A 25,564-nucleotide genomic window follows, 5' to 3' on the forward strand; every position below is an offset into this window, starting at 1 on the left:
CAGACATTAGCAGGCAACTTACGGAAGGGGCTGATTCTTCAAACAGCGATTTCCAAATCCGGGTTTATTCAAGAAAGCATCAGTAAGGGAGACCATCTGCTCGCTGCCAGGACGCTCATTGCTAAGGGAATAGGATAAGACTTTCTCTATAAAAAAAATCAAATTATTGCACTAGAATACACATAAGCAACTGGTGAAGGACACCCATATGGCAGAACTAACTGCCCCCTCTGTATGCTGATAATTAAATTATTTCGTTAAGGAAAGGCACGAAAAGAAATTCAAACAAAGTAAAACCAATAGAACCTTCCAAGATGGTTAACAGGCTAAAGCAATGGCCCTTTTCTCCTAATATTAAATTACGACTTCTCACATGCTCTTATGGCAATATTCTTCAAACAGGCTTGAATATGTATTTCTACCCTCTCAGCCCTGTCACACACAGTAATTAGAAGATGAAAAATGTTCATCTATTCAAATACTCTATGTTTTACATTTGCTGAGGCTAAAGAGACAATGTAGCTAATAGTAATGAAGTGTCTACAATTAATAGCCTAATAACACTAGACTACTGAATATTGCTATTGCCGTTTTAAAAATATGAATATTAAATGTTGCTTTACACACTACTATGTGTAAATTACATTAAAATTTTGTGCAAATTTTCAATATAAAACTCAGAGGAAATGCTTCAAAATTATTACTGCCATCAGTTTTGTTGCTTTGTGCTAGCTACAGTCTCATCTAAGACTTACATATTGTTTCTAAATTTCCTCTGTATTGCACATATTTGGACTTGGTGCAAAAGTTCAGCTGTGGAATGGATGCAAGTGAGGGTGAAGCAAGTGCCCTGAAGAGCACAGAGGAATTGTGCAGTGACCTGAAGAGAACAGAACTGAAGCTTCTATGAAGAATGAAAGGAGACAAAGTGCTAGCAGACTGAAAAAAAATAGATCCAGCCAAAGGATGAAGCATGGGGAGAAACTGCTAAGAAGCAGCATTAACAAAACCTAAGAGTCTCTGCTTTTGTCTTGTTTCCATAACTTTACAATTACTGTGCCAACTATAAATAAACCTACCACAGGTCAGCAGATAGGTTTGAATCTTGTTCTGTAAGATTATGAATAAAGGCATGCAATGGCATGCCAGAGACAGATTTCTTACTGTACTGTATCTCCTGTTAGGATATGTAACTTTTTAGGTGCTGAGGTCATGAATTCAGGTAGGAAAAAGGAGAAGAGTACCAAAGACAACAATGTATTTGAGGACTACTGGTTAGACATACTACTAGCTGTATTCCCCCACATGCACCAACTTCACGCTATTTGATGTATGCTGATTCAGTGGAATTACTACCTTTTTATACTACACAGACTGAGGATAGCCCAGTAAGTCAGAGCCCCATGATCCTAAATGCTAGGGAGAAAAGTGTGTCTATATGACAGATGTACTTTTATTTATTTATTCCTCTTACCTGAAGAAAGTAAACTGTTGTCCATAGATCCAAGGGTGTAAGGTTAAGGCAGGATATTCTCCAAATGGAGGAATAATGACTGTAAGCATTAAAGACAGCAACACAAAACTAGCAGGGAGAACAATCTGCAGGGGACATGAAAACACCACACTAAGACATATGCTGCAGAGTGACACTGTACGCAGCTTGTAACATACATAAATGAAGGAGGGACAGTAGGAGAACAGAGATCTGGTTTAGCTCCCAACCATCAACTATTTAACTTCTAATGCCAGTTAAGACTGGTTGTCACAGAACTGTACTGTGTTAAAAAGAAAATGCTGGGCTAGTAGTGATTGAATCCTGAATTTGGTGAGAATGACAGATTACAGGCAGAAAGAGAGACAGAACAGCTGGAACCATAGATTAGAAAAGCGAGGGACCTGTTCCCTATTTGCAGCACCTCTGTTGCTTTGCATGGAGACATTACCAGGAAAGACAGTGTTGAGAACATTATGGGAAAGAGTCAAGGACACCAACAGTGAGTCAATACCTGGGCTAGGAAGTCCTTGTGGCTGCGGGAGGCATGGTGGAACCGTTTGATGAACAGTGCTTTGATCTGCTGACGTACAAGCTGAAAACCTTTATACTGCCGGGACCCTTTGCCTTCATTTTGATCTCCTGCTATGCCTACTGGCAGTTGAGAAGTGTCATTGGTTTCCAGTGGGGTTTGTTCAGCTGTTTTGTTCTCAGTAGAAATTTTGCCACAAGTAGAACCATTTGCTTGATTGTCTCCTAGGTTAAAAATTGCAATTAATAATAGGAATTACCCTGATGAAGAGGGGCAGAGAAGACACTTTATTCTCCATACCTGAAGACAGCACAAATATTTTACTGAGCTCAAAATTTGATCAAAAGTATGTATCATATCACCAGATTGCTTTAATTATAATTGTTACAGTGTGGCTGTATCCAGTAGCATCACATAGATTATACACTTACTCAGCAGGATGAACTAGTTAATCATGTAGATAGTTTATGGACTTCTAGGCAACACAATACTTCTTATAAAAACCACTGACATCTGGGGGATGGACACTACATCTTTATTTACACAGTTATGGACCTGATCCAATCAAAATAAAAGTATTTCTGCTGACTTCATCTGGTTTCTCAGATATCATGTCAGGCACTAAAATCAGGTATTTACTGACTAAAATGTATTTTGATGAGAATACCATACATAGACCAAAAATTCTGAGGCTCTTCTTTACTTGGCATTCAGAATATAGAACTGTCCCAAGAAAAGTTTATCAAATACCGATTCATGGATTTATACCTGCTTTTTGCATTTCAGGGCTAGCTTCTGCTGTGACCTTTAGGAAAACCTGTCAGAGACAAGCACATCCGGTAAAGAATAGAACATTAACCTGACCTCAGAAACACTATATACTATCCTTTAATGCAACAGAAAAAGATTTCGATACATTTTCAGTACTCTTGTTTACTACACAGTCTGAGGTCTCTTATGAAATATCTCAGAAAATAAAGAGATGATCCAACTTAGATACAGAGAGAGAGATTTCTGGCTAATGAGTCATGCTCCACAAGGCTAACACATAGTCAGATTTGGGGCCTTTCTCTATGCCCATTCCAATGATTTTCTGAGTGTGCCACACCAAATGTGACTGGGTTTCAAGGGAGATGTAGGAATTAGTAAGGTTACATGCTTAAGAGAAGGAACAGTCTCAGAAAACATTTTGGGGACTGATGGTAGGACCAGCAAATATTTTGTCGTTACCTCTTCAAGTGGAGTGTCTGAAACTCCAAAACTGCTAAGTCCCAGGTCATCCAATGTTTCCTCCAGTTCTCTGAAGAGACTGGCATAAGATCGCTGTTTAAAGTGCTTACTGGGCAACAGGTAAATAAGTTCTTGACCAATGCTTTCAATTAATTTTGCTTCTGGGACATGATGATGAATTACTTCTGCTAGCTCATTCAGATCTCCTGTGAAAAGTCAAAACGGTGTTCCAAAAATGAATATTTCACCATGCTAAGCATGATTTCAAAAGCTGTTGTTTGTACTATACGAAAGGGGACTGTTCTATTACGCAACTTAAAGATATCTCAGTTAACCTGTAATAGACTGGGCCATGTTACTAATTACGCTTCTGGAACAAGGTAGCAGGAAACTATTTCAGGTCTGTTAATAAAGCACAATAAAATCTTCAGGAATATCTACTTAATTTCTTCTTTGACATAGAAAGCCAAAATAACTTGTTCTGAGAAAACCAGTTTCCTTTGCTCTACATGTGCTTCAGTTTTCATTACCAAATTGTACATTTTGGTGCAGAGTTGTTGAAAATTCACAGTAGACTTCCAAAGCACACTGAGACCACACATATATCAAACAGGGGCAATGGTATACAGAAGTGTGAAGAAACTTTATTCATTTTACAATCCAATGCAGTTAGACAAGTGCTGGAAAAGTGGACCTCAGCAGCAGTGATCTGTAAGGTGAGACTGCAGTACAACAGGAGACACAGCCACATGCTGGAATGCTGAACCATTCCACTTCTTACCATCCAGTTCCTGCACTTGAGTTCCTTCTTTGTCCCTGCGTGCACAGCTGGAGCAGGAGCAGGAGCACTGAGATCCACAGCTACAAAATGACTGGCACGGACAAGCAACAGATACAAAGATGAAAGTGCTTCAGATACATTCAAAACAGTACATAAAGGCTGTCAGCCTTTGAACACTTTGAGTCAGTGAAAAATACATCATATCTGAAGCATCTGGAACATATTGCACTGAAGGTCATCTGAGGACTGGATTAAGTAAAACAGACAACACAAATTCTCCTACACAAACCATATTTGTCAGTTCTAAATTACATGCAAATACCTGGGGAAATGCGATCAGCAGTGGCCATAAGTATACAGATCACGTTGGTACTAAGGCTGAAAGTGCTTCCTACAGTAGAAACAATCCAGAACCATACTTCTCAAGCTGTGGAATGCTGCTTTAGCTATGGATTAAATTTAGACTCATCTGGCATTTGAGCTAGGTACTAGAGAGCACCATGTTTACAAGTATACTGCAAAGGAGGCATCAGAAAGATTGGTATACGCACAAAGGCAACTTGACAGGTAAAGGTTTTGATAGACATAACTGAGGAAAGTGAATTATAGACCACTGAAGACTTCATGTCAAATTACTATTTTCACTTGTCCTGCTGAATATATATTTATAAAATCAGAGATTTTTACAGAGATCCTCATGCAGCCATGTAATTTCATGAAGTGTTATCAAATTCTGTCATTGTTTTCTCCATTTTGAAGTCAGTTTTGTACAAAGCCTCAAGCAGCGCTTGATTGCTTTCTACCTTGGCACGCATATGTATTGTTCAGATTACATGAGGAGGGAAGCACATACTTACTGCATTCCTTACAATTCTGGTGTTTTTCATCTTGCGAACAAGAGTGAGATAGAAGCCAGATCCAAAGCAGTTCTTAAGGAATACAGGGGAGCCTGAGCAGAAGAGTTTTCCGTGGGATATGATAGCTATCCTATCTCCAAGAATGTCTGCCTCATCCATGTGATGGGTTGAGAGGATGATGGTTCTGCCTAGAAGGAAAAAGAAAGAACATTTAAGGGACGACCTCTCTCAGGAACTCAAAACAGCACATAGTTTTTGGCAATTAATGCAGGGTTTTCTCTGCACCAGGGCCAGCACTCAGTTTGCTGCATCCATAATCGTCTGCTCAAAGAATCTTGTTTGCATATATCCCTAGCATGCAAACTTTCCAGTACCTAAAGGGGGCCTACAGTAAAGCTGGGGAGGGACTCTTTATCAGGGAGTATAGTGATAGGACAAGGGGGAATGGCTTTAAACCAAAAAAAGGGTAGATTTAGATTGGATCTCAGGAAGAAATTCTTTACTATGAGGGTGGTGAAGCACTGGAACAGGTTTCCCAGAGAAGCTGTGGATGCCCCATCCCTGGAAGTGTTTAAGGCCAGGTTGGATGGGGCTTTGAGCAAGCTGGTCTGGTGGGAGGCATCCCTGCCCATGGCAGGGGGGTTGGAATTAGATGGTCTTTAACGTCCCTTCCAAACCAAACCATTCTATGATAAAACAGTTTACACAGCAGGCACATGTTATATCTATTGCAGGCTTAAAAAAAAAACAAAAACAAACAAAAAAAACCCCACAGTTTAAACCCTCAAACCTGTTACCTGAGCGATACTTCAGCAGAAGATCCCAGATAGATCGCCTGGAATATGGATCAACTCCAGAAGTGGGCTCATCCAAAACTACCACTTTTGCTTCACCAACAAAAGCAATGGCAACAGAGAGTTTTCTTTGCATTCCACCTACCAGAAGATGGAGACACCCAGGAGTCTGAGATGAATCATGCACGTGGTAGGGATGTAATTAACACAGTTTTTCAGGGTAGAGAGAGACAAACTGATACAAGTAAAACAAAACCCATCCTCAAACAAATTTCTGCAATGTTGGATCCATAGTCACATATTTCTTCTGAAGTTCAAAACAACTCATTAATTATTATATATATATATATATATACATATATATAATTCATTTACTTATTTTAGAATTTTTCATTTCTGTGCTACATTTTCCGGTTCTGACCTAAAGAAAAAGCATGAAGATCTGAGATTTTTCATATTTTTGTGTGAAATCGGCCAACTTTTACAGCTGCAATCAAGACAAAAGTGTAAGAACTCCTGACTCTGTATTCAATTCAGCTTTTGAACCTGAAATTGAAATATGTTCAAATACACTGCATGCATTTTTTAACCTTTAGAATTAAAGAAGTTGCCCCTACCAAATAATGCAGTATTCTAGAGTACTGACACAAACAGGGGACCAGCATGGTGGTATAATATTTAATTTGCCTTGAAATTATGTAGACTTTTTTGTTGTTACGCTGATGGATATATTTTTATATATTCGTTTTAAACCAGCAACTTTTAAGTATATTTGAATTTGTCACATTTATAAGAAGCACAAGCTTCAGGGACAGATTTTGCCAGTTTTTTGTGCAGTCCCATTAAGCAATCTTTTTAAGAGTAAAGACCTCCCTAGTGCAGAGTGATTTGGCAAAATACAGCCTCAGAGAATGGAACTAAAAAAATACTTGAGTTCTTTACCCACAGATGAAGAAAAGGCAGCAGAAAAAAAAACAACTCTTAGAACAATCTCGTGGGCACCTGACAAATTCTGAGCCTCTTCATTCCTTTTATGGGTGAGGCCCATGTCTTCTAGCATCGTTTCCAGCTCTTGTTCAGCTTCATCCCTGGATCTCCCTTTCAGTTGGGAATAAAACAATATGTGTTCTGCTACAGTAAGGCTGTGAAATCAGACAGAAAGGCATCAAGGCAATTTAAATGAATTAGCACAATTTTTCCAAACAACAATAAATTTGCTCTAGGTTTATCTTGCTGAAAGAAGAGGGCCTACTTTACCCTAAACTTGGACCACAGATATTGTTTGGTATCAACACACTTCACTCAGCTGTCACAGGATCTTCCTTTGCCTTTTCAAATCAGAAACTGCTACTAAAGGAACAGGCGTAACAGACATCAAGCTACCTGTTTACGGGAATAAAACAGGTACTGATGTGGCAACAGCATCGAGGAGGAAAGACTACTGTTGGTATGACTACCAACTGATGGCAGTAAATCTGGAAATCATCTGAGAAGGTAGTCAACTGTCAAGTGGTAGGGCACAATGGGCATAAAAATATCCTGCTACTGCAGTGTCAGATCAGATTTTTCTGCTTTAGGAAAAAAAAAAGTGGCTTACATTATAGTGCATGAAATCCCAGGCTGAACTCCTGCCAACCCACACTACAACATAAAATGCCAATACAAAGAACACTGTCATCTTCCTTGGAAACTTGTTTGTTCCCAGATAAATGATGCCAGAGAAATCTACTGAGGACATACAACAGCTATATTATAGGAGTGTTAAGAGTTGGAGAAGTACCTCTGCGATACAGAGGTACACTGAGAGCAGAGCAAGAGAAACAACACAGGCTTTGGGGATGGGACAAGAATGCATGCTTGTTCTTAAAGCTAGTATGGAACAATACTTACTGATTGAATAGGATGTTGTACTGAGGGCACATGCCTAATCGTTGCCGAACGGAGTCCGTGTGAGTTTGAATATCCAGGCCACCAATCAGCACAGTTCCAGAGGTGGGTGGGAAGAGGCCTGTCAGTATTGACCTATGAAAATAAAATGAGGGAATTCCCACTCACCCATCTTTCTGTGCCAGATTAGGAACACACCTTACATGATTCCACTAGATGGAGCATGATGACTTCTTACTATGGCCTCGATGAAACAATCCTAATGAAAAGCATACATACGCATATTCTTGCACACTGCAGTGAGAATCTTGTGGCTCTGCTAATGTTTAAAACTTCTGATAAACCTGCCTGTATGGTTTTGGCCTGCAAACAGAAAACTGTTTCTGTCAGCTACGCTGTTTCAGAGGAGTTTGTTAAGTGTGTTACGCTACTCCTGTGTACAAACTGGTCTAAAATGAAGCTCAGTAGGACCAATAGTGCTTTAAGGTCTCTAGCCATGCTGACTGGCTCATACCTAACCTTTATTTTCTGTAAAATGGAAGGGGGGCAGAGCATTGGGTTGCAAATGGATAGGATAATGGATTTCTCAGTTCTGAAAATTTCAAAGCAGTAGAAATTTTTGTTTTTAATCAGCAGAATCATAGAATCATCAAGGTTGGAAAAGACCTCTAAGATCATCTTGTCCAACCGTCAAGCATTAAAAAAATACATTTACACAACATTTCAGCAGATTACAATCATTTTGTTTGGGGTCAAACATTTTTCATGGAACAATTAAAATTTTCAAAGGCAATTTAAAGTGCTTTTGAAATAAAAGTCTTTTTGAATTAAAAACCTAAACTGTTCTGCTGGGGAACATTGTAATGAAACGCTTCAGTTCTTTCAACATTTGGTGAACTCTTCACAGACTCATTAAGTGTTTTGTTCACCAATTAATCCTATTATGATAAATAAAGTCCTGTATGAAGAAGATTAAACATACTTGAAGTCCATCTTCCTGTGACTTTAGGGTTCTAGAACTAAAGCAACATTTTAATCTGGGTATAGATCTTTAATATACATAACCATTTTGTCTAAAGAGCGTCTGAATTTACATCCTTTGCACACAGGCCAAAAGCATGTCTGACAAAGCCACTTAGACAGAGAAACCAAGAATATGCAGACTGTAGTAGTTTTCCAATCTTCATCTCTTTCAGCTAGATGTTTCTTACTCCTCACCTTTTGGGAGTTGGCAATAGGAAATTAATGTTGGGGTGTTAGAGGAGAGAACTGCTTCCTCCTTTCTGTATTTCCACTAGCGTGTCACCATTGCCTCACTCTCAAAGCTTTAGCTAGACCAGCGTATCTTCTCTTTGCTTAGGGGCAGCATTTCCCTGTCTGGGACAAGCTTGATGTTGTGTCAATCTAGCCACAAGGGTGGCAGAGAAACAAGGGAAGAGTGAAATGAGAAGGCTGCTCCTCAGGACTCAACAGAACACTGCTCTGGATTTGCTTCTTTAAAATACAGACTTACATGGTGGTTGTCTTTCCTGCTCCATTGTGACCAAGAAACGCTGTGATCTGGCCCTCATAAAAAGTAATATTCATCCCATCTACTGCTGGCTTGGGCCTGTTCGCAAAAATCTTCACCAGGTTCTGAACACATACTCCTGGAATCAATCCTGTTGGCTCAGGTTCACAGAAGGTATTTACTTGAAAGGCAAGAAATTAAGAATGAGAAAAGAATATAAGAATATGTGTTGATCCCAACTTTGATGATGACACATCAGTAAGTGCACATACCCAGTAAAACATGCCAGGGCGAGATTCTCCAGTCACACCAGTAGTTAACTGAAGCAAGGTTCCTAACTGCAGTGCAATTTGTTTAGATTCACCCAGCTATGAATGGCAGAAGAAAGAGAGCCCAGAATTTTAATGGTCTGTGGAGATGTAGCTCACTAGATCAGGTGGAGCTGAACATGCTTTCTGTTTTTACTGTGTAGCTTGAAGATTATTTAGCACTGTTGTCTGTAGATACTTAGATAGGCTGAGATTACATTAAACAAGCAGCATGTCGCCTTTCCAACCAGGCTGAAATCTGCCATTCAAATCATCTGCCCAGCTGTGCATTCTTTTACCATGACGCTTTAAAAAAACAACATTCGCCTTTAATCCTGGTAGGTGAAATTTACCCCCTTGCTGAGGCCAGCTCAAAACTTAGGCATTACCTAACAGGAACACTACATGGGATGGCTTTCTCTCAGGATTAAAAATGCATTATTGTAAACAGCACCATCAGGAATTTTTATTGCATCAGCTTCTAGACAAAACAAACTTCCTTTGAAGTAAATTAAGCCCTTGGGCAATGTGAATTATGGGAGTTGAGAAATTTAAACTAAAGACCCTGTCCACTTTTGTTTACGCAGAATACTTAAGGCTTTGTAAGGAGGCTTGTTTTGCAATTGCAGTTCACTTAAATCATTCACTACCCATCAGGCCCGTGTGGAGAGCAGCCAATGCCATCTGGGTGAAACCAGCCCCACCTCCATCAGTGACTTTTAAGACTCTGTCATTACACACAATGCTTGGGAAAAAGTCCCAAATATGTTGTACATGAGAGAGCTGCATATACTACAGAGCAGCTGAAATAACTCATCTGGATGGGAGAGCTTTATTTGAAATAAAATGATGCTCATAACAAACTTTTTTTTTTTTTTTAAGGAATCTAGGCTTTTGCCTTACTGGGGCAAATACAAACTTCCCTGTATTCTCAGAAGTTGAGATGAAGGCTAGATAGTTCTGCATATACGGGCAATTGAGTTACCATCCCATTTTTTATATGTATCATTAGCTCAGTTCTTATTTGCCTGCAAGTCTCATTGACAATTTCTGAGATAAATGTTGTGTTTTCTGAGACAATTTCTGAGACAAATGCTGACAAATGCTCTGATGATCTCCCCCAGTATCTGCTTAGCATCACCTGAGAAGCACTGGTGGGGGGGTGAGCTCCCTTTATTGGGGTGGGCCATTCCTCTATCCTGATCTTATTCCCACAATGAAATTTTGGACCATTAGGTCTTTCTTTAGAGGTGGCAGCATTTACAGGGGATGTGAATGGGGCCTTAGGTGAAAGCTCTGCTTAAAGCATACCAAGCAGTTAGGCTTTATGCTGTGTCTGCCCTGCTCTGTGAACTGGTGCTAATGCTGGACTGCAGTAGAGTTAAGCTATTAGAACCATTTCCTATCCCACCACTCTTACATGAAGCACCACTGCTAACACAAAGCCATTTTAGAAAGTATCATTCAACTATACCAGCTCTACTCTTGACTTCTCTACCCACTTCCCAGTTTCTCCATGGCTGGCTGAAAAGGAAGGAAGGCTTCTTTGTGCAGTGACAGGCAAAGCCCTTCCTCTCTGGGCATGTAACAGCTGGAACCTGGGAGCTGATGAATACAGCACCACAAAGATAAGGCAGTACTAAGAGAAGATTGGCTGAAGTAACCTTTGCCCTCTGCCTGTCTTGTTTCTTTTGAAGTCCTGTCCTGTTTCTATTCACCCTGAATGCATGCTTTCAGTGCCTACGTGAGGTGCTCTGATGACCCCACTTTTATCTCCAGCTTCTCAAGAGAGCTGTCTATAGCAGTTACTTTTGCTACAGAATCCACATCATTCCTCTGAGCACCACATGCAGAAAACTCCTCTGGCTTCCCACAAAAGAGGACACTGGCACTTGAAAACAAGACAGGTCATTCAGGAATTCTTAGGTGGTGGCTAATGTCAGCATCAGAAGAGGCTACAGACAGACACACAGCACATCAGATAAATCCCTTTGAAACCAACCTATCCCCACAGATGCAAAACACACTGAAGACAGGCAAAGAAAGGGGGGCAGGAGAGAACAGCATTCTTCTCAGCGTAAGTATTTATATTAAAGTCATGGCTCTGTTTAATCCTAGGAAGTCAATGTATATCACTCAGAGGTTTCCCTTAGCAAGTACACTAACTTGTTACAGGGACAGTCTGCATTTTCACCATAAAGAACAAAACAAAACAAAACAAAAACACCCCCCCCCCCCAAATTACAGAGCTCTCCTGAAAGGCATCTCTTTTATGGGTGGTATCTAAAATATTCTGAGTGATCTTGAATGTAGACAAATCAGTAGGAGGGTAGCTGGGAGAATCAGTGCCTCTCCTAAACTTAGCTCTGGCAGTTGCATGCTAACCTCTTTAATAACTGCAATCATTCCTATATTTACTTTGTTATGAAGTACTGTAAGTATGGTATCTGAGAAATACTCAGATTGCTCTCTCTCCTTACTATTCATTTCATCTTTGTCCTGGACATCTGTCTTACGCATCCCCTGCTCGCCGGGTTCTTTTTCTCGTTTGTGTTTACATTGTTTGTTTTTACCGTCCTCCCCCTGGTTGTCACTCTTTTCTTCTTGCTTTTCAGGTTCTTCAGATTTCTTTGTTCTGCTTTCATTTTTTTCCCCTTCCATGGCCTTCTGATCCACACAGCATTCTGACTGTGGACTGTTTTCTATATAAAACAAAAGTAACCAACATTTAGTCAACCAAAATTTATTTTCCTCTTATCTTTAGAGGTGCATTGAGGAAAAGGACGTAGTCCTAAGCCTCGAGCTCTGCAGGAGCATTAATCAAAGTGCTTTACTCAGGTTAAGAACACAGCACTTGAGGCCATCTAGATTAAAATCTGCTTCGCCATGTCGGAACCAGATATTTACAGAAAAAGACTGACAATTTTGCAATTATAGACTCAAGAGTAGAAGGTCCTTACTAACATAATGTATATGTTTTATATATTTATGTTTTGTCCATGAAGCTCCAGACTAAATACTTCACCACGCTAAGAGAAAAGCTATACAAGTGTTTCACAGACTTACAGGGACTGAGAGGAAGAAAACCCAATGAAAAGATTAATTGAAAAGCAAACTGCTACTTAGGTTAAGAGGCTAGCTCCAGACCAGAGTGAATGAGTTGGTGTTAACTTTTACACAAGAATTTCTGGCTTTCCAACTTGGTCTCAGATCTTATTGACACAAAAGAAGAGTCATACAAAATCACTAGAAGTAGGAAGAACCATGGTGTAAGAAGAGGGATCCTGAAGAAACTGTATACATAACAGATTCATGCTGGTAGCCTAGAATGTCACTACCATTATCAAATAGCCCCAGACTTAATTTTGTTGTGGAATTTCACCATAATTTTTTGCTATAAGAAATTCTAGAACGTAGAGCTGCATGAAGTTACCAGGGGCACAAATAGCTACATAAGCAACAAATTTATCTAGTCACCTAAAATGGCAAAATGGGGGATAAAAAAAGTACATCGATACAACTAAATTTTAAAAGTAACTGGATGATTTACCAGTTTAGTTTTATTTTTCAGTCTTGCGTTTTCATTATCTGACATTTTCTTATCCCATTTCCTTCCAAACACATTAATGAGCTATGACTAATGAAGAAAATGCTTAGTAATGCCCTTGAAGGAAAAGATAGGAGTTGAGAGAAGTTCTACAGCTGTTCACGTAAGCTGAGGCACACTAAAGAGGTAAGAATCACATGCCTCAGGAATTCATCACACAGAGTTGACCTTTCTAACTCCCTGCTTGAGAAAACCCAAGGTGATGTTTTGTGAAAGAGAAGATGAAATAGTACAGAACAAATTCATAGTAATGCTCTGAGGCTAGCTGAGATAATCATGGAATAATTTAGATCAGAAGAGACTTCCAAATGTCTACAGTTCAACCACCAAAATAAGGCCAAATTATAGCAGGTTGACTTTTTCAAAAAATAGAGATTTCACAACCTCTCCGGGCAACCTGTTCCACTATCTTTACCTTCATAGTAAAGATTTTTTTTTCTTATATTGAATTGGAATTCCAGTTTTCCAGCTTATATCTATTGCCTCTCATCCTCCCACTGGGTACTTCTAAGAAGTTTGGCCCTCTCTTACCCTTCTCTCTTAAGGCTGAGCAGATCCGGCTCTCTCAGCATCTCCTCATTTGTCATACGCTCCAGTTCTTCATCAACTTGGTGACTCTTTGCTGAGCTCCCTCCATTAACTCAATGTCTCATTTTCACTGGGAATGCCCAAACTGGACATCGTACTCCAGGTACAGTCTCACAAGCGCTGACTAGAATGGAATGATCACTACACTTGAACTTCTGGCTACACTCTTGCTAATATAGTTCAGGATGCAGTTGGTCTTCTTGGCTACAAGAGCACACTTGTTCATGATCATGACAGCTCATGATCAACATGCTGTCCACCAGGCCTTTCCTACAAAGCTGCCTACCAGCCAGGTGGTGGACAGTCTGTACTGTCACACGGGGTTACTCCATCCCAGATACAGTATTATGCATTTACTTTTGTTGAACTCCGTACGATTTCTGTAAACTCATTTCTATAACCTGTCATGGCCCACCTGAACAGCTGTCTTGCACCCCACTGTTCCCTCCAATTTGTTATCTTCCACAAACTTGCTCGGGGTGCACTCTATTCCATCACTCAAATTCTTAAAGAAATTAAACAGTATTGACCCCAATGTTAGTACCCAGGGATGTCACTAATAACTGGTTCCTAGTAAGGCTTTGTACTATTGATCACATTCCCTTGGGCTCAACAGTCTAGTCAGTTTTCAACCCCTTTGTTGTTCACTCAGCCTGTATCTCACTAATTTGGCTATCAGAATACTACAGAATTCCATTCTATAAAGCCTTGCTAAAGAAAGGTTAAATGGCATCCAACACTCTCCTCTTGTCCAGTGATCCCGTCATCTCATCACAGGAGAAAGTCAAATTGGTTAGGCATGATTTGCTCTCAGTAAATTCATGTTGTTATTTCTTATCATCTTGTCCTTCATGTACTTGGCTTCCAAGAAAGATCTACCTTATAACCTGACCAGGTACCCAGGCTAGCCTTTGCAGAACTAGGATGACAGCTGCAGAAAGGACTGAAAATTTGTGCCATTTTTTCTCAACAGTGAACTATTAGATAAGCTCAGATATCTGATACAAATTCACTCACAAAATAAACTCTAGGCTTTACTTAAGCAAAATGTTTTATCTAAGCAACATGAAAAATACTTTTAAAAGCTAGCAATAAAGCAGAAGCCATTGGCTTTTCTGTTGATGACCCACCTGAGCAACTAAATGTTTTGGCATTTTCACGCCTAAAAAATCACGTGTCCCCCTTGTACTGGAAATACATTAAAGAACACAGAACTTAGGAGCCATTAAGAAAACCAGAAAATGGATTTTGTTTTTACTAAATTTAGGTTAAACTAAGTAACTAAAAAACGTCAAAATCCTATAAGCAACTGTGCTCCAAATCTGAGATACTCAAAGGAGGTCTGGTGCAGAATATGCCCAAATTCCAAAGAAAGTCAATGAGATGTAGTGACTGACATCTTATCTGTGCCTTCAGCAATTCCTCATTCATCTATAAACATATTCCAAGTCCTCTTTTGGCTCTTTCCTCCTCTTTCCTACGCACATTTCAATCGGGTGGGTAGCAATTGCAAAGCACAAGCAGATAACAGGCTCCATAATATTTAGACAAGCCTCTAACATTCTGAATACTCTCACAGCAAGCCTAAAGGAAAACCTGCTCATTCTTTCAGAATCAACCATAAGACAAAGCCTCTTCAAAGAAAACAATGTTATAGCTTCCTCTTTCCTGATCAAAAGATGTGATCAGTGGATGTATTATTCAGCATGTTCACAGAAAGGATTAACTCCCTTCTGGTCTAAGGGCATCATCCTGAAATGAGACTGCCTTGTCAGCAGTCTGAGCTGATGAAGGGTAAAAGGGTGGTAATGAACAGACTGAAGAAATGATTTCTTTATCTGCCATTTTGATTGGTTTCGCTGTTACCTGTAAAACTAAGACAGGTTTCAAAACACTACCTTCAGCAAGCCTCTACTCCAGACATTAATCATCATTATGCATTAATTCCAATTTAAATACAATCACCCACATGATGTGCTTAACTACTCTACTATCAAAACACAGACAAAATTATGCAAAAGCAAGATTTCTGCTCTTACTCAAGTCAGTCCAAGGGTGTCATCAATTTTGATCTTGCTTACAAACCCAAAGGAAACAGTTAAATTAGTCTGAATTAGAAAAGAATTAGGTTTAGAAAGGGGAAAGGCCTTTAGAAAAGGGGATCCTCAGTGTAAATCAGATCAACACTGTATCTCATTTTGACTCATTTTACAAATGCCGTGTTGTGCAATAAGAACTCCTTGAATGTCTCAAAAGGTGTTGGTTAGAGAGTAGGAGTTTGATGTTGCTTGTTAACCCATGATTTAAAGGCTCTCAGATGGAACAGTGACTCACTTCTAGCAACTCTAATAATAGCAGGCCACTCCAAGTTCAAAGGCACCTGCTGAGATTCCCAGTATATGTCTGTCCCTAATCTTTGCAGCAGCTCATGTAATGAAAATGCTACGCAGTCACCTCTAAGGAGATCAGTGGTTTTGAAGTTATTTCTAAATATCAAAGTTTTGAAAGAACTCACCATCAGCAGTTGCTGTTTTTTCAGCTTTTGGGTTTCTAGAGCCAAACCAGTAAGATTCCTGCAAAGGGAAATACCAAGGCTGTGGTAGCCCATAGTCCCCTAGAAGAAAAATAAAAAGGTGACACATACTTTATAACCACATTCCTCAGAGGGCACAAATTCATCTAGACAAAGTCTGAACTGTAATTACAAACACTTGCAGTTGCCTTAGCAGTCATAGTGTTACCTATCAGAGGTCAAACTGCCCACCAACCACCCGTCAGAACAGATTTTGTTTGCAATTATTATTATTACTAGCCCAGGAGTAAAATATTCAGAAAATGTAATCTGATTTGCCTTCAATTTTCTTAAGCAGAATGTGGTTTAATTACAGAGTAAAGCTACTCTCTACCTGGGGACAATCAAACCAACCAATCAACCAGCAGCTGCCAAGGAACATCCTGATTGCTTAAGATGGGATCCCAGCCTCACTCAATAATTTTCTTTAAATTACTACTTGACATTTGAGGCATTGGGCCTGAACTCTCAACACACAATGAGAAAAGAGACTCTAGCTGTTCTTTTAGCACACAGCCTTCCAGGAAAAATGAGACCAGGAGAAAAGCAGATCATTTCTTAAACAGAAATGGGCCTTTTTTGGTCACAGGTTAATTCTGTTTTGAAAAAAGAAAGTATGATAACATTATCCATTCTTGCTGGACCAGACTCGAGTCAGCGACAGTCCATACTGTTTTCTTGGATCACAGTGATTTGCAAGTGGATAGTGCATAGTGATAAGCAATGGAAATTTGTGATGCTCACTGATAGATGGTCAGTTTTTCTGCATTGAAAAACACTTTGTGAAAGTGTCTGCTTATTTTTGACTTACCAAAAATATCCTTTATGTCAGGCAACCACTTGTACTCCCATTATGCACAAAAACGCCCTGTCTGAATTCGTAAACAGTTTGCCTTGCACTTGTTACAGACTGGATTATATCCCTTTGAAGCTGGTAGCTAAAACAACTGCTTCTCATCCAGGATGAATGCAAAAAGCCAAGTGAACTCCATTATGGAGCAGAATGCTTAAATAGCCAAAAGAGCAGTGTGCCAATGGGTGGTTGCTTGCAGAGAAAACTTGAGCAGGAGCTGAACCATATGATTCAAAGGATTATCCAGGGAACTCAAATAGTAAGTTCAAACACTACAGCATTGATTTGCTAGGCCTACATGTGTGTAAGAGAGAAATGCTATGAGAAATTTCAGTGAAACAGAGAAGCAGAAAGCCAAGGAGACGCTCAGAACAAACAGTGAGTGGAATTGAACATGCTGAATAGAATCGCTGAGAAATACTACTTTTGTGTAAAGCGCTGGATGAAAAAAAATAGACTTGGAAACATGAGCAAAGAAACTCTCTCCAGTTATTCAATTCTTGCTGTGTTTGTGGAAATAATACATTGTCTACACTTGTTTAAATAAACAGGGTTGCAGCACAGACTTGTCCAAAAAGTGACTTTTATGAAAGTTACTGCATATCAGCTTTGAAAGTAAATAAGATAATTTGTGTTAAACTTCTTTGGGAGGACACATTTCTTAAAAACCAAAACGGTGTTAATTTGGTGTAGCATAGCTCACTTTAAAAGGGACACAAACAAAGCAGAATTAAGGCCATTTAACAATTATGGAAGCAAAATATCCTCAAATACATCTGAAACAACTTTAAAAAAAACAATACGTATTTTGTTTTGGATTAAGTATCAGTAAGTGATGTGTACAGACAAGTACAGGACCAGAAAGTACATCACCTTTCTTTTTCTTTCCTTCATTTCCATTATTGTCAGGACTAAAATGGGAGAAAGGAAAAAAAAAGAAAAAAGTGGAAGTCCTTAATAAACTCATGGTGCCATAATGGGTAAGACTCATGTTCTACAATGTTAAATACTCTGGTTTTGACAGAGAAATACTCAGAGATCGACTAGACTAATGTAACTTACAACAATTACCACTACTTCATATGAATAAGAAATTGACATACCTGGAAAAACATTATCAAGGTACCAAGAAAGTATTCCATACAGAAAAGCATCAAAAAGCATCATTTTAATGGAAAACAGAAAACTATATTCATCTCCTTCCAAGGGACTGGTTCTGATGTTACCCCACTGTAGGCCAAGACCTTGCTCTTCATAGCGCGACAAGTATTCTGTACCAAAACCAAAAGCTACTTGAGAAAGCAAACTCTGGAATAAAGAAAAAATGTCATGAACTCAGACAGATGGACATTTTCTAAAGCAAGAAAAAAAAAAAAAAAAACCAAAGACCTTTGGGGACTGGACTTCAAAACTTAATAATGCCTAAAAAATAATCGGGAAAAGTGCTTTCACTTTTATATCAGACTGGAATGTCTAATCCTCTGAATGGTGGCAATTCTAAGCAATATTTAGCCATAACAGACTGAATTCAACCTTGGCCCCACTTTATTTAGCAACAAAAAACCTTTCAAACATTTTATTTTTTTTTCTATAAATGTCTCTGTTCAGAAAATACTATATATTCATCAAGAAGTTCGCAGTGTACACTTTGCCTATATTGGAGAAACAAAATATCTGAGTGTATGGGGCAGGGACAGTGTGAGTAACAAGACAAAGTATACCAGATGCTCAGGATAAGGAAATCTGCAAACATCCCCTGCTACTGTTTTTTCACACAACAAACTAATAAACCAGCACAGCATCCAAAAGTTGTCTTCAGTGTTGCTTTGCAAAAACACATAAAGAAAGGGCATGGTGCTGTTTAACAGGATATGTAGTTCAGCCAGGAATGACAGACAAGAAGGATCCTGACAGCAACTCCCAGTGAGGCATTATCATAGTGTGCTAAGTAAAAAATGTTTGGTTTTCAGCAATCGTTCATTGTTCAATTACTTTATTTGTCCTAAAAATGTTACTTTTAATTCAGACCCCTCTCCACATGCACAACCCCCCTGTAACTCTTGTAATTAGCTGTTCTTCAGAAGCCAACCTTTGGACAACAAATGTAAGACCAAACATACTAGGAGCAGAGAAAAGCATTCATGGCTTCTGGCTAGCAAACGGTCTTACATTGGTCCCCTCTCCCTCACTTTAGGGTGAGAAGAGAGTTATCTTCGTGTTAAACTGTGCACAATTTCCAAAAAGTAATCTTTTTTCCTTCTCAAATCAGAACCTGTCATGGGCCAACCCTACTCATTTCCTTGTAAAGGCTTATTCGCTTGCAATCTCTAAGTATTTCAGAGGTGTGTCTCTCTCTGAATGAAAAAAGCAAAGGCAAGGAGGTGTGCAGTTCTTTGTTACTCACACATGGATAGCGAGAAGGGCATCTTCAATGTGAACCCCAAAATACCACATAATGAGTGAAAGGCTTACTGCTAAGATCTTCAGATTAACAGTCATGCGGTCTTGCCAGACAAAGCAGACAATGTGAGGCAGGTACAAGGTGAAGTACAGGACTCCACTGCAGGCAGCTGCCAGATTTGCTTTGGAGAAGAAGGTGCTGAACAAGAAACACTGCATTATAGTGGCTGTAGTGAAGGTCAGTAGGAATAGGAAGAAGAGAAGTGGACTGCTATAATGTAGCACTTGGCCGCACTGTAGGCAAAAGGAAAACAGATGAATTAGAAGTACTGTCACATTTTGAACTAGCAGAAAAGGTCAGAATTGCCATTGACACATAACCTGTAATAAGCAGTAAGCCAGTCTTTCTTACCCAATACATCTAATTTGCCCAAGAGTAATGTTTCACTACTTGAGGTCATTACAAAAACAAATCCTTTATTTAACTTTATCCCTGCTTTTGAATTGTGACTACAGGTCAGTACCACAGGCTGCAACGTTCATATTTGTATTTGATGTCTGAGCCAAGTTCAAAACTGATTGAAAACACATTATGTCCTTGTCTTAATATGCAAATGATTCTAAGCAAGATGTGCCTGCATGGAAATTCACACATTTTAAATAAAACTATCCTAACCGTCATAAGAATTTTTCATTGATCTCTTCTTATCTTCTCCTCAGTCCACGTGCTCATATGCAAGAAAGATGACGTAAGGAAGCCTGACAAAATGCATCTTAAAAAAATGTAACAGGAAAATTATGAAGTACTTCTTTCTGCCCCGAAATGATATTCAAATTCCAGAAGGCTATCACCGCTGAGGAATCCAACTGCAGTTTCTCTGAACTAATTGTGTACTAAACAACCCTCTGGGTGAACTTCTGATTTTTCTTCCTTTAGATCTTTTGTAGATTGAACATACCCTCTCAAAAAGAGCATGAACTGCTGCTGATTTTCTATTCTAAAAAAATGTTGAGACCTATTTATTAGTCTCAGCATTGTTTCAAGCCTTACAAAAGGTTCAGAATAACTCTACAAGGCTATAAATTAGTCTCAACATTGTACTATACCAGTGGGCCTGTGAGACTGATTTCTTTATCAGCAAAGATGCAGTCTCTTAAAGAATGTATTTACAAATTTGCATCCCACTGACATAGTGAAATTCAGGAAGGGAAGTGAGTTATAGGTATAAACACATTCCTCCCTGGTATTAACTACATCCTGATTCTTAATTAAACCAGCATAGCAAATGAAGGAAGATTTCTCTATCTACCCAAGTTATAATGAAACTGCAAAGAACTAAAACAACATCAGGGCAGGTTGATTAGATAGAGTGGATTCAATTATAACTACACATTTATACCAACACCAGCTCCCCACATTAGAAAAGATGGAAGGGCATTCTTGCCCATCAAAATGTTACAGATTTATGCAAATAAATAGAGCAGCCAGGAGACACTTTCCAGGTGAAAGAGGTAGGAGGTGGGCCTCAAAGACAAGAACCAAATTGCTCTAAAATATTAGAAAAATAACAGCAATTCTGAGCCACAGAAGCAAAAGATATTTTTTTGTTTTCAGTCAGGGAGCAAAACGTTGAGGCTGTTCTATCTCTTTTTGCATTGCAATAGTGTCATAAATTCTAAGTAGGCAAGCACTGAATGTTATAAATGAATCACATATGGTGAATTTAAGATTAAGATTCCTCATATTATGACCCCCTCTATTTAAAGCAATGATTAATATTTATTGGGACCTTTGTCTGTAGAAAATACAATACATGGAGTAATCGGCTTGATGGATTGTTCTGAGGGAGCTCTCGCAATAAATCTTACTGGTGAATTTATCTTTCGGTCTCTGCTAAGTGCTCATACTGTCATGAGGTCTGCTTACATTAATGTGTCTGCTATGTGCTGTGATCAGAACAGGCCACCAACTGTTCCCCACGAATGGCTCCTATATCTACCCAAACTGGTATCACCAATGCAAACACAACAGGGAGTTTGGGAGTTTCTACTGTCTTTCCTGCCGTCATTCTTACCATAATCAGTGCTGTGAGAAGGAATGTGCTCACAGCCATCACGATGAAGCTGTCTAGGAACCAAGTGCACCAAATCACCCCATTGGTGATGCCCCTGTTCTTCATTGCCTCCTTCAGACGCATTTCCTTCTCCAGCACTATACTTTTCACAGTCATGGAAACAGAATATATCCAAGCTAGCACCATGAAGATGGGAAAGGAGCGGTTTAAGGTGATCATAAAGCTACCAAAGCAAGAAGAGAGGACGAATGAAATTTAGGTAAAACAGAGAAATATTAAGATAAAAAGCAAGAATGAAAAGGAACAGGAGTAGGGAAGAATGCATTCATTAAACATGGGACTGGAAATTCTCAGTCTGAACTTTAATATGTTACTAGTGAACTTCACAAGCAACCTAAGTACTTATGAATAAATTGTTGCTTCACTTCCATGAGATAGATAAATGTTATTTCTGTTTTACAAAGAGGTCCTAAGAGACGCTAAAAGCTACAGAACATGCAGTTCTGTTGGGGCACAAGAATACATCTCTCTTCACAGTGAATTGCCACAATGCTTTTGCTATGGTGTACAAAAAAAATAAGACATGCTAATATTAACGATTTGGGAGTGTTGCTGTCTTTTTATGCTCCCAGGAGTCACTGGAAAAGAGTGAAATATATTAAGCATTAAAAGCATCAGGTGCTGCCAGCAAGGCTGCCAAAATTCATCGAAACCATGACTTGGAAAATATGTTGTGACCGTCTCACACAGTGCCACTTCCAAAACAGTGTTGGGACAGGCTGCTGTGTGTGTCCCTCCACACAACGAAGGTGCTGCTCCCTTCCTCCATCCTTCCCCCCAGCTTCCATTGCTGTTCAGCCCTTGCATATGCTCCTTTGATAAAGCACTGCCACAAGTGTGTTCTCATGGCGAAGAAAAGATTTTTGGGTGAAAAAGCAGAAAATATTTTCTACTAATCTGGGATTGCAATTTTTCAACAAAATTACCTTGAAGCCCAAGTGGACTTGATTGGCCTTAAAGGCCAAGAGCTTAGAGCTGCCAAAAACTAAAAGGAGCAAAAATCCTTCAGATTTCTAAAACTGAGCTCTACAGAACTACATTTTTGCCATATATTATCATAGCTACTTCATGGTCTAAACAAATGGAAAATTGTCACTTTTTTCACCAACAATTCCCAAAGAGCAACTTGACCTCCTGAAATAAAGCCGTGTTTTTGTGGAATGGCCTTGGGCACACTAGGTTTTCCCTGTTGGTGGACCCATGCAACCCAGCACTAGACCATGCACAGTGCAGCATACATGCTCACCATGAGGATGTATTTGCTTCACTTAAGCAGGCTCTCTGCAGAGAGCTTCACTGGCTATCAGCCCCAAAATGTGTAGGGCTGCTGCAGGCTTCAGAGAACTTTTGCATATCTGAGGTTTCTGCCCTACAGTATTCACAGTGGGGAGGACATAAACAGCAGGATTGCTAGGGCAACTTTTTGTCAGGCTAACAGGTAATGACAGGTTAAATCATGTGTCTGCAGTCTGCATTTATCTGAAGTACTAGCATTTGCCTGCACGGAACATACTGACAGAACTGTGTAATGATTTCTATAACCTTTTTTTTTTTCCCCTTAAGTGAAATTTATACCAAGACAGTTGCAGCAGCACAGATTGCAGCATTGGAACAGGCACACTGTGAATGCAGAAGTGGCACCACTTCATAAAATGTGGAGCACATGTGCTGGTTGAGGCAGTGCTAATGAAGGCCATAGCAACCACAGACGCTCCAAGGCCCACATAGTCATGAAATCTCCACGGCCAGGAGGTGCTCTTTCTCTCTTCCTCTCCCTCCCCATGCCTCCCCTGCCCTCCCTCTTTCTTTTATTACAGAGCAACAAATTTCTTTCTCCTTTAGCTTTTTTATTCTGTTTTTCACCAAGGAAAGAAATTCTTGGAATCCTTCACTGGAGTTATGTGAGATTTAAGACAAAACCAGTCAATCTCAACAAAAATCCATGGATGGGAATTAGGCAAAAAGAAGGTTTGGTAAGATCAGATAATTGCTGAAAACTGTAGCACTTGCAAGGAAAGGAAAAGGACTGATGTTAACAGAAACCAATGCCATACAACCAGCTTTACTGCAGGTACTTATGATTTAGTTATAAATGGGATAATATTTACAGATGTGGTTAGGATTCTGGAAAGAAAAAGTTTCAAGAGCCTAAAGCGTCTTGAAATTCTGCAAGGCCTGTAGAAAGCTGGATATCTTCAAAGAACAAAAACTACTGCTGTGGGCATTGTTATATCTAGATATGAATAAGTCTAGGGTTAGGGTTTGGTAATACACTTGAAGAGATTGGGTTGTTGGATTCTTCAGAACTTACAATGACAGAAAGAGAGGCACCAAATCCACTGGGACAAGCAGTGTTTGTTCAATTTTTCTTGAAGAAACAGTACTTTTGATATAAATAAAGGTAGGTTTTAGAGATGTAATTAGGGGAAATAGCCTTAACAATACTTCTGTGGGTTCCACATGGCTAATTGAAGGAGGTAGTCTTGGTTATAACACAGGTTAGTGCTTTGTGTTCAGTTTTCCTACCAGTACTGGTCATACATTAGAGCACGAAGCTCAGTGCCAGAGTTAGATAAAAACAAGTATTAATCAGAATTAAAAAAAATTAACTATTCTTACTCACACATCATCCACAAAACATGGATATGGCATTTGCTGCAGATAAATTCCTATTGGCACTTCAGTGTTGGTCTGGGTCTTTATAATCCCATGCTCAATCATGTCTTGGAGATACGCAAAGCCTCCCCATATGTAACGTAAATCGTCCACGGGATCAGCTCTTGGACCAGGATCCCAGTACCTAAAAAGAAAATTCATATGGAAATCATTTGGGTAAACAGTGACTTTAAGAAAAATAAAAAATCTTAACTACTGAAATTGTATGGGCACTGCCTGGAGTTGCCCCTTCCAGATTTTGGTCTGTCTGACCAATAGTCTGCTTGACTTGCTTGAGAAAGTTTATGACCTGGAAGGTTCTTCTGTTTCCTTTAATTTTTTCTCCATTTACACAGAATAGCAGTTTTGGCCAAAAACATGTATAAATAAATTGTGTGTCGGAGTAATTGTTCTAGAATAGAAATATCTGTATTTGTAATACATTATCCCTGGAGATTGAACTGGAACAGTTGGGTTGCAACCATCAGACACTATTATATTCACTGTTATATTCCTTTATGTAGACAACCCTGAGAAATCATTTCTGTTAACCCTTTAAGAAGTGAGTCTATGTGAAGGGGGACTTGAGGAGAAACAGCAGAGAAATTCTGCTATCCAGGTAGAGGAGAGCTGGGTCACAACCTGTGTGGGACCTCCTTGTTCACCTCTCCCAGTAACAGAGCCAACTGAAAACTTGGGGCAGGTTACTGAACAGAGTCTGAGCAGAGCCGTTTCCTCTGCCATGTATCCATGCACTTACCCACTGCCTGGCCTAACTGTCACAGGAGTGATACCACTGGTGTCAGTGCCTGGTAACTGGAGATGGATTCTGCTCTGCATTACATACCAAATACTGCTGAATACAATTGGGTTTCATGAATGTATCCAAGGCAGGTTATAGTGTCCCTTTATTTCTCATATTCAAAAGACGGCAGGCAAGAACTGAGAAGGAATCATCACCTACCTGTCTTTGATTTTGTTTGTTTTCTCCACTGCATCTATGTCCATCCGGATCTTGTATTTCACATGTGGTGGAAGACTGCTTGCTATAGGCTCTATGTCTGGAAAAACCACACCAGCCCAGAATTTGTTTTCCTCTAGCAGGTGAAGGGCTTGATGAGTCAGCTGGGTTTCATCACGATAACCTTCAAATTTATCCAAGATCAAGCACTACAAATAATCACAGAGAACAATTGCACTGGAGTAAGTTAGCAAGAGATATGCATTAAAACAAACATCAGTGGCTAACAACTAAAGAGGAAGATAGGCTCATCTGAAGTAGTTGCCATTTCACTGCAAGGGTGTACAAGAAAAATCAGAAAAATAATTAGATTTACCATCAAAAGGGAATCTCTTCATCTCA

The 25,564-nt window shown here is 39.4% G+C and overlaps 1 protein-coding gene across 22 annotated transcripts in view; it reads right to left on the bottom strand.

The window, feature by feature from the left end:
* Positions 1–25,564, bottom strand: part of ABCA4 (ATP binding cassette subfamily A member 4) — an 83,011-nt gene that overhangs the window by 21,263 nt on the left and 36,184 nt on the right. For 18 of the 22 annotated variants that reach the window (XM_083847400.1, XM_083847398.1, XM_083847393.1 and 15 more), the window contains 18 exons: positions 25,166–25,371; positions 24,170–24,346; positions 21,487–21,709; positions 19,484–19,705; positions 18,115–18,319; positions 16,102–16,200; positions 11,872–12,093; positions 9,087–9,264; positions 7,577–7,708; positions 6,629–6,828; positions 5,690–5,827; positions 4,893–5,080; positions 4,036–4,126; positions 3,255–3,460; positions 2,793–2,841; positions 2,007–2,248; positions 1,475–1,599; positions 23–121 (listed from right to left, as the gene is read on the bottom strand). In XM_083847400.1, coding sequence (XP_083703526.1) covers positions 23–121; positions 1,475–1,599; positions 2,007–2,248; positions 2,793–2,841; positions 3,255–3,460; positions 4,036–4,126; positions 4,893–5,080; positions 5,690–5,827; positions 6,629–6,828; positions 7,577–7,708; positions 9,087–9,264; positions 11,872–12,093; positions 16,102–16,200; positions 18,115–18,319; positions 19,484–19,705; positions 21,487–21,709; positions 24,170–24,346; positions 25,166–25,371 — 3,002 coding nt within the window. The remainder of the gene's footprint in view (positions 1–22; positions 122–1,474; positions 1,600–2,006; positions 2,249–2,792; positions 2,842–3,254; positions 3,461–4,035; positions 4,127–4,892; positions 5,081–5,689; positions 5,828–6,628; positions 6,829–7,576; positions 7,709–9,086; positions 9,265–11,871; positions 12,094–16,101; positions 16,201–18,114; positions 18,320–19,483; positions 19,706–21,486; positions 21,710–24,169; positions 24,347–25,165; positions 25,372–25,564) is intronic. The other 4 variants (XM_083847385.1, XM_083847383.1, XM_083847384.1 and 1 more) reach the window with 3 other exon arrangements.

The sequence above is a fragment of the Anser anser genome (assembly GCF_964211835.1).
Source record: "Anser anser genome assembly, chromosome: 8".
In the NCBI taxonomy this organism is placed as follows: Eukaryota; Metazoa; Chordata; class Aves; order Anseriformes; family Anatidae; genus Anser; species Anser anser.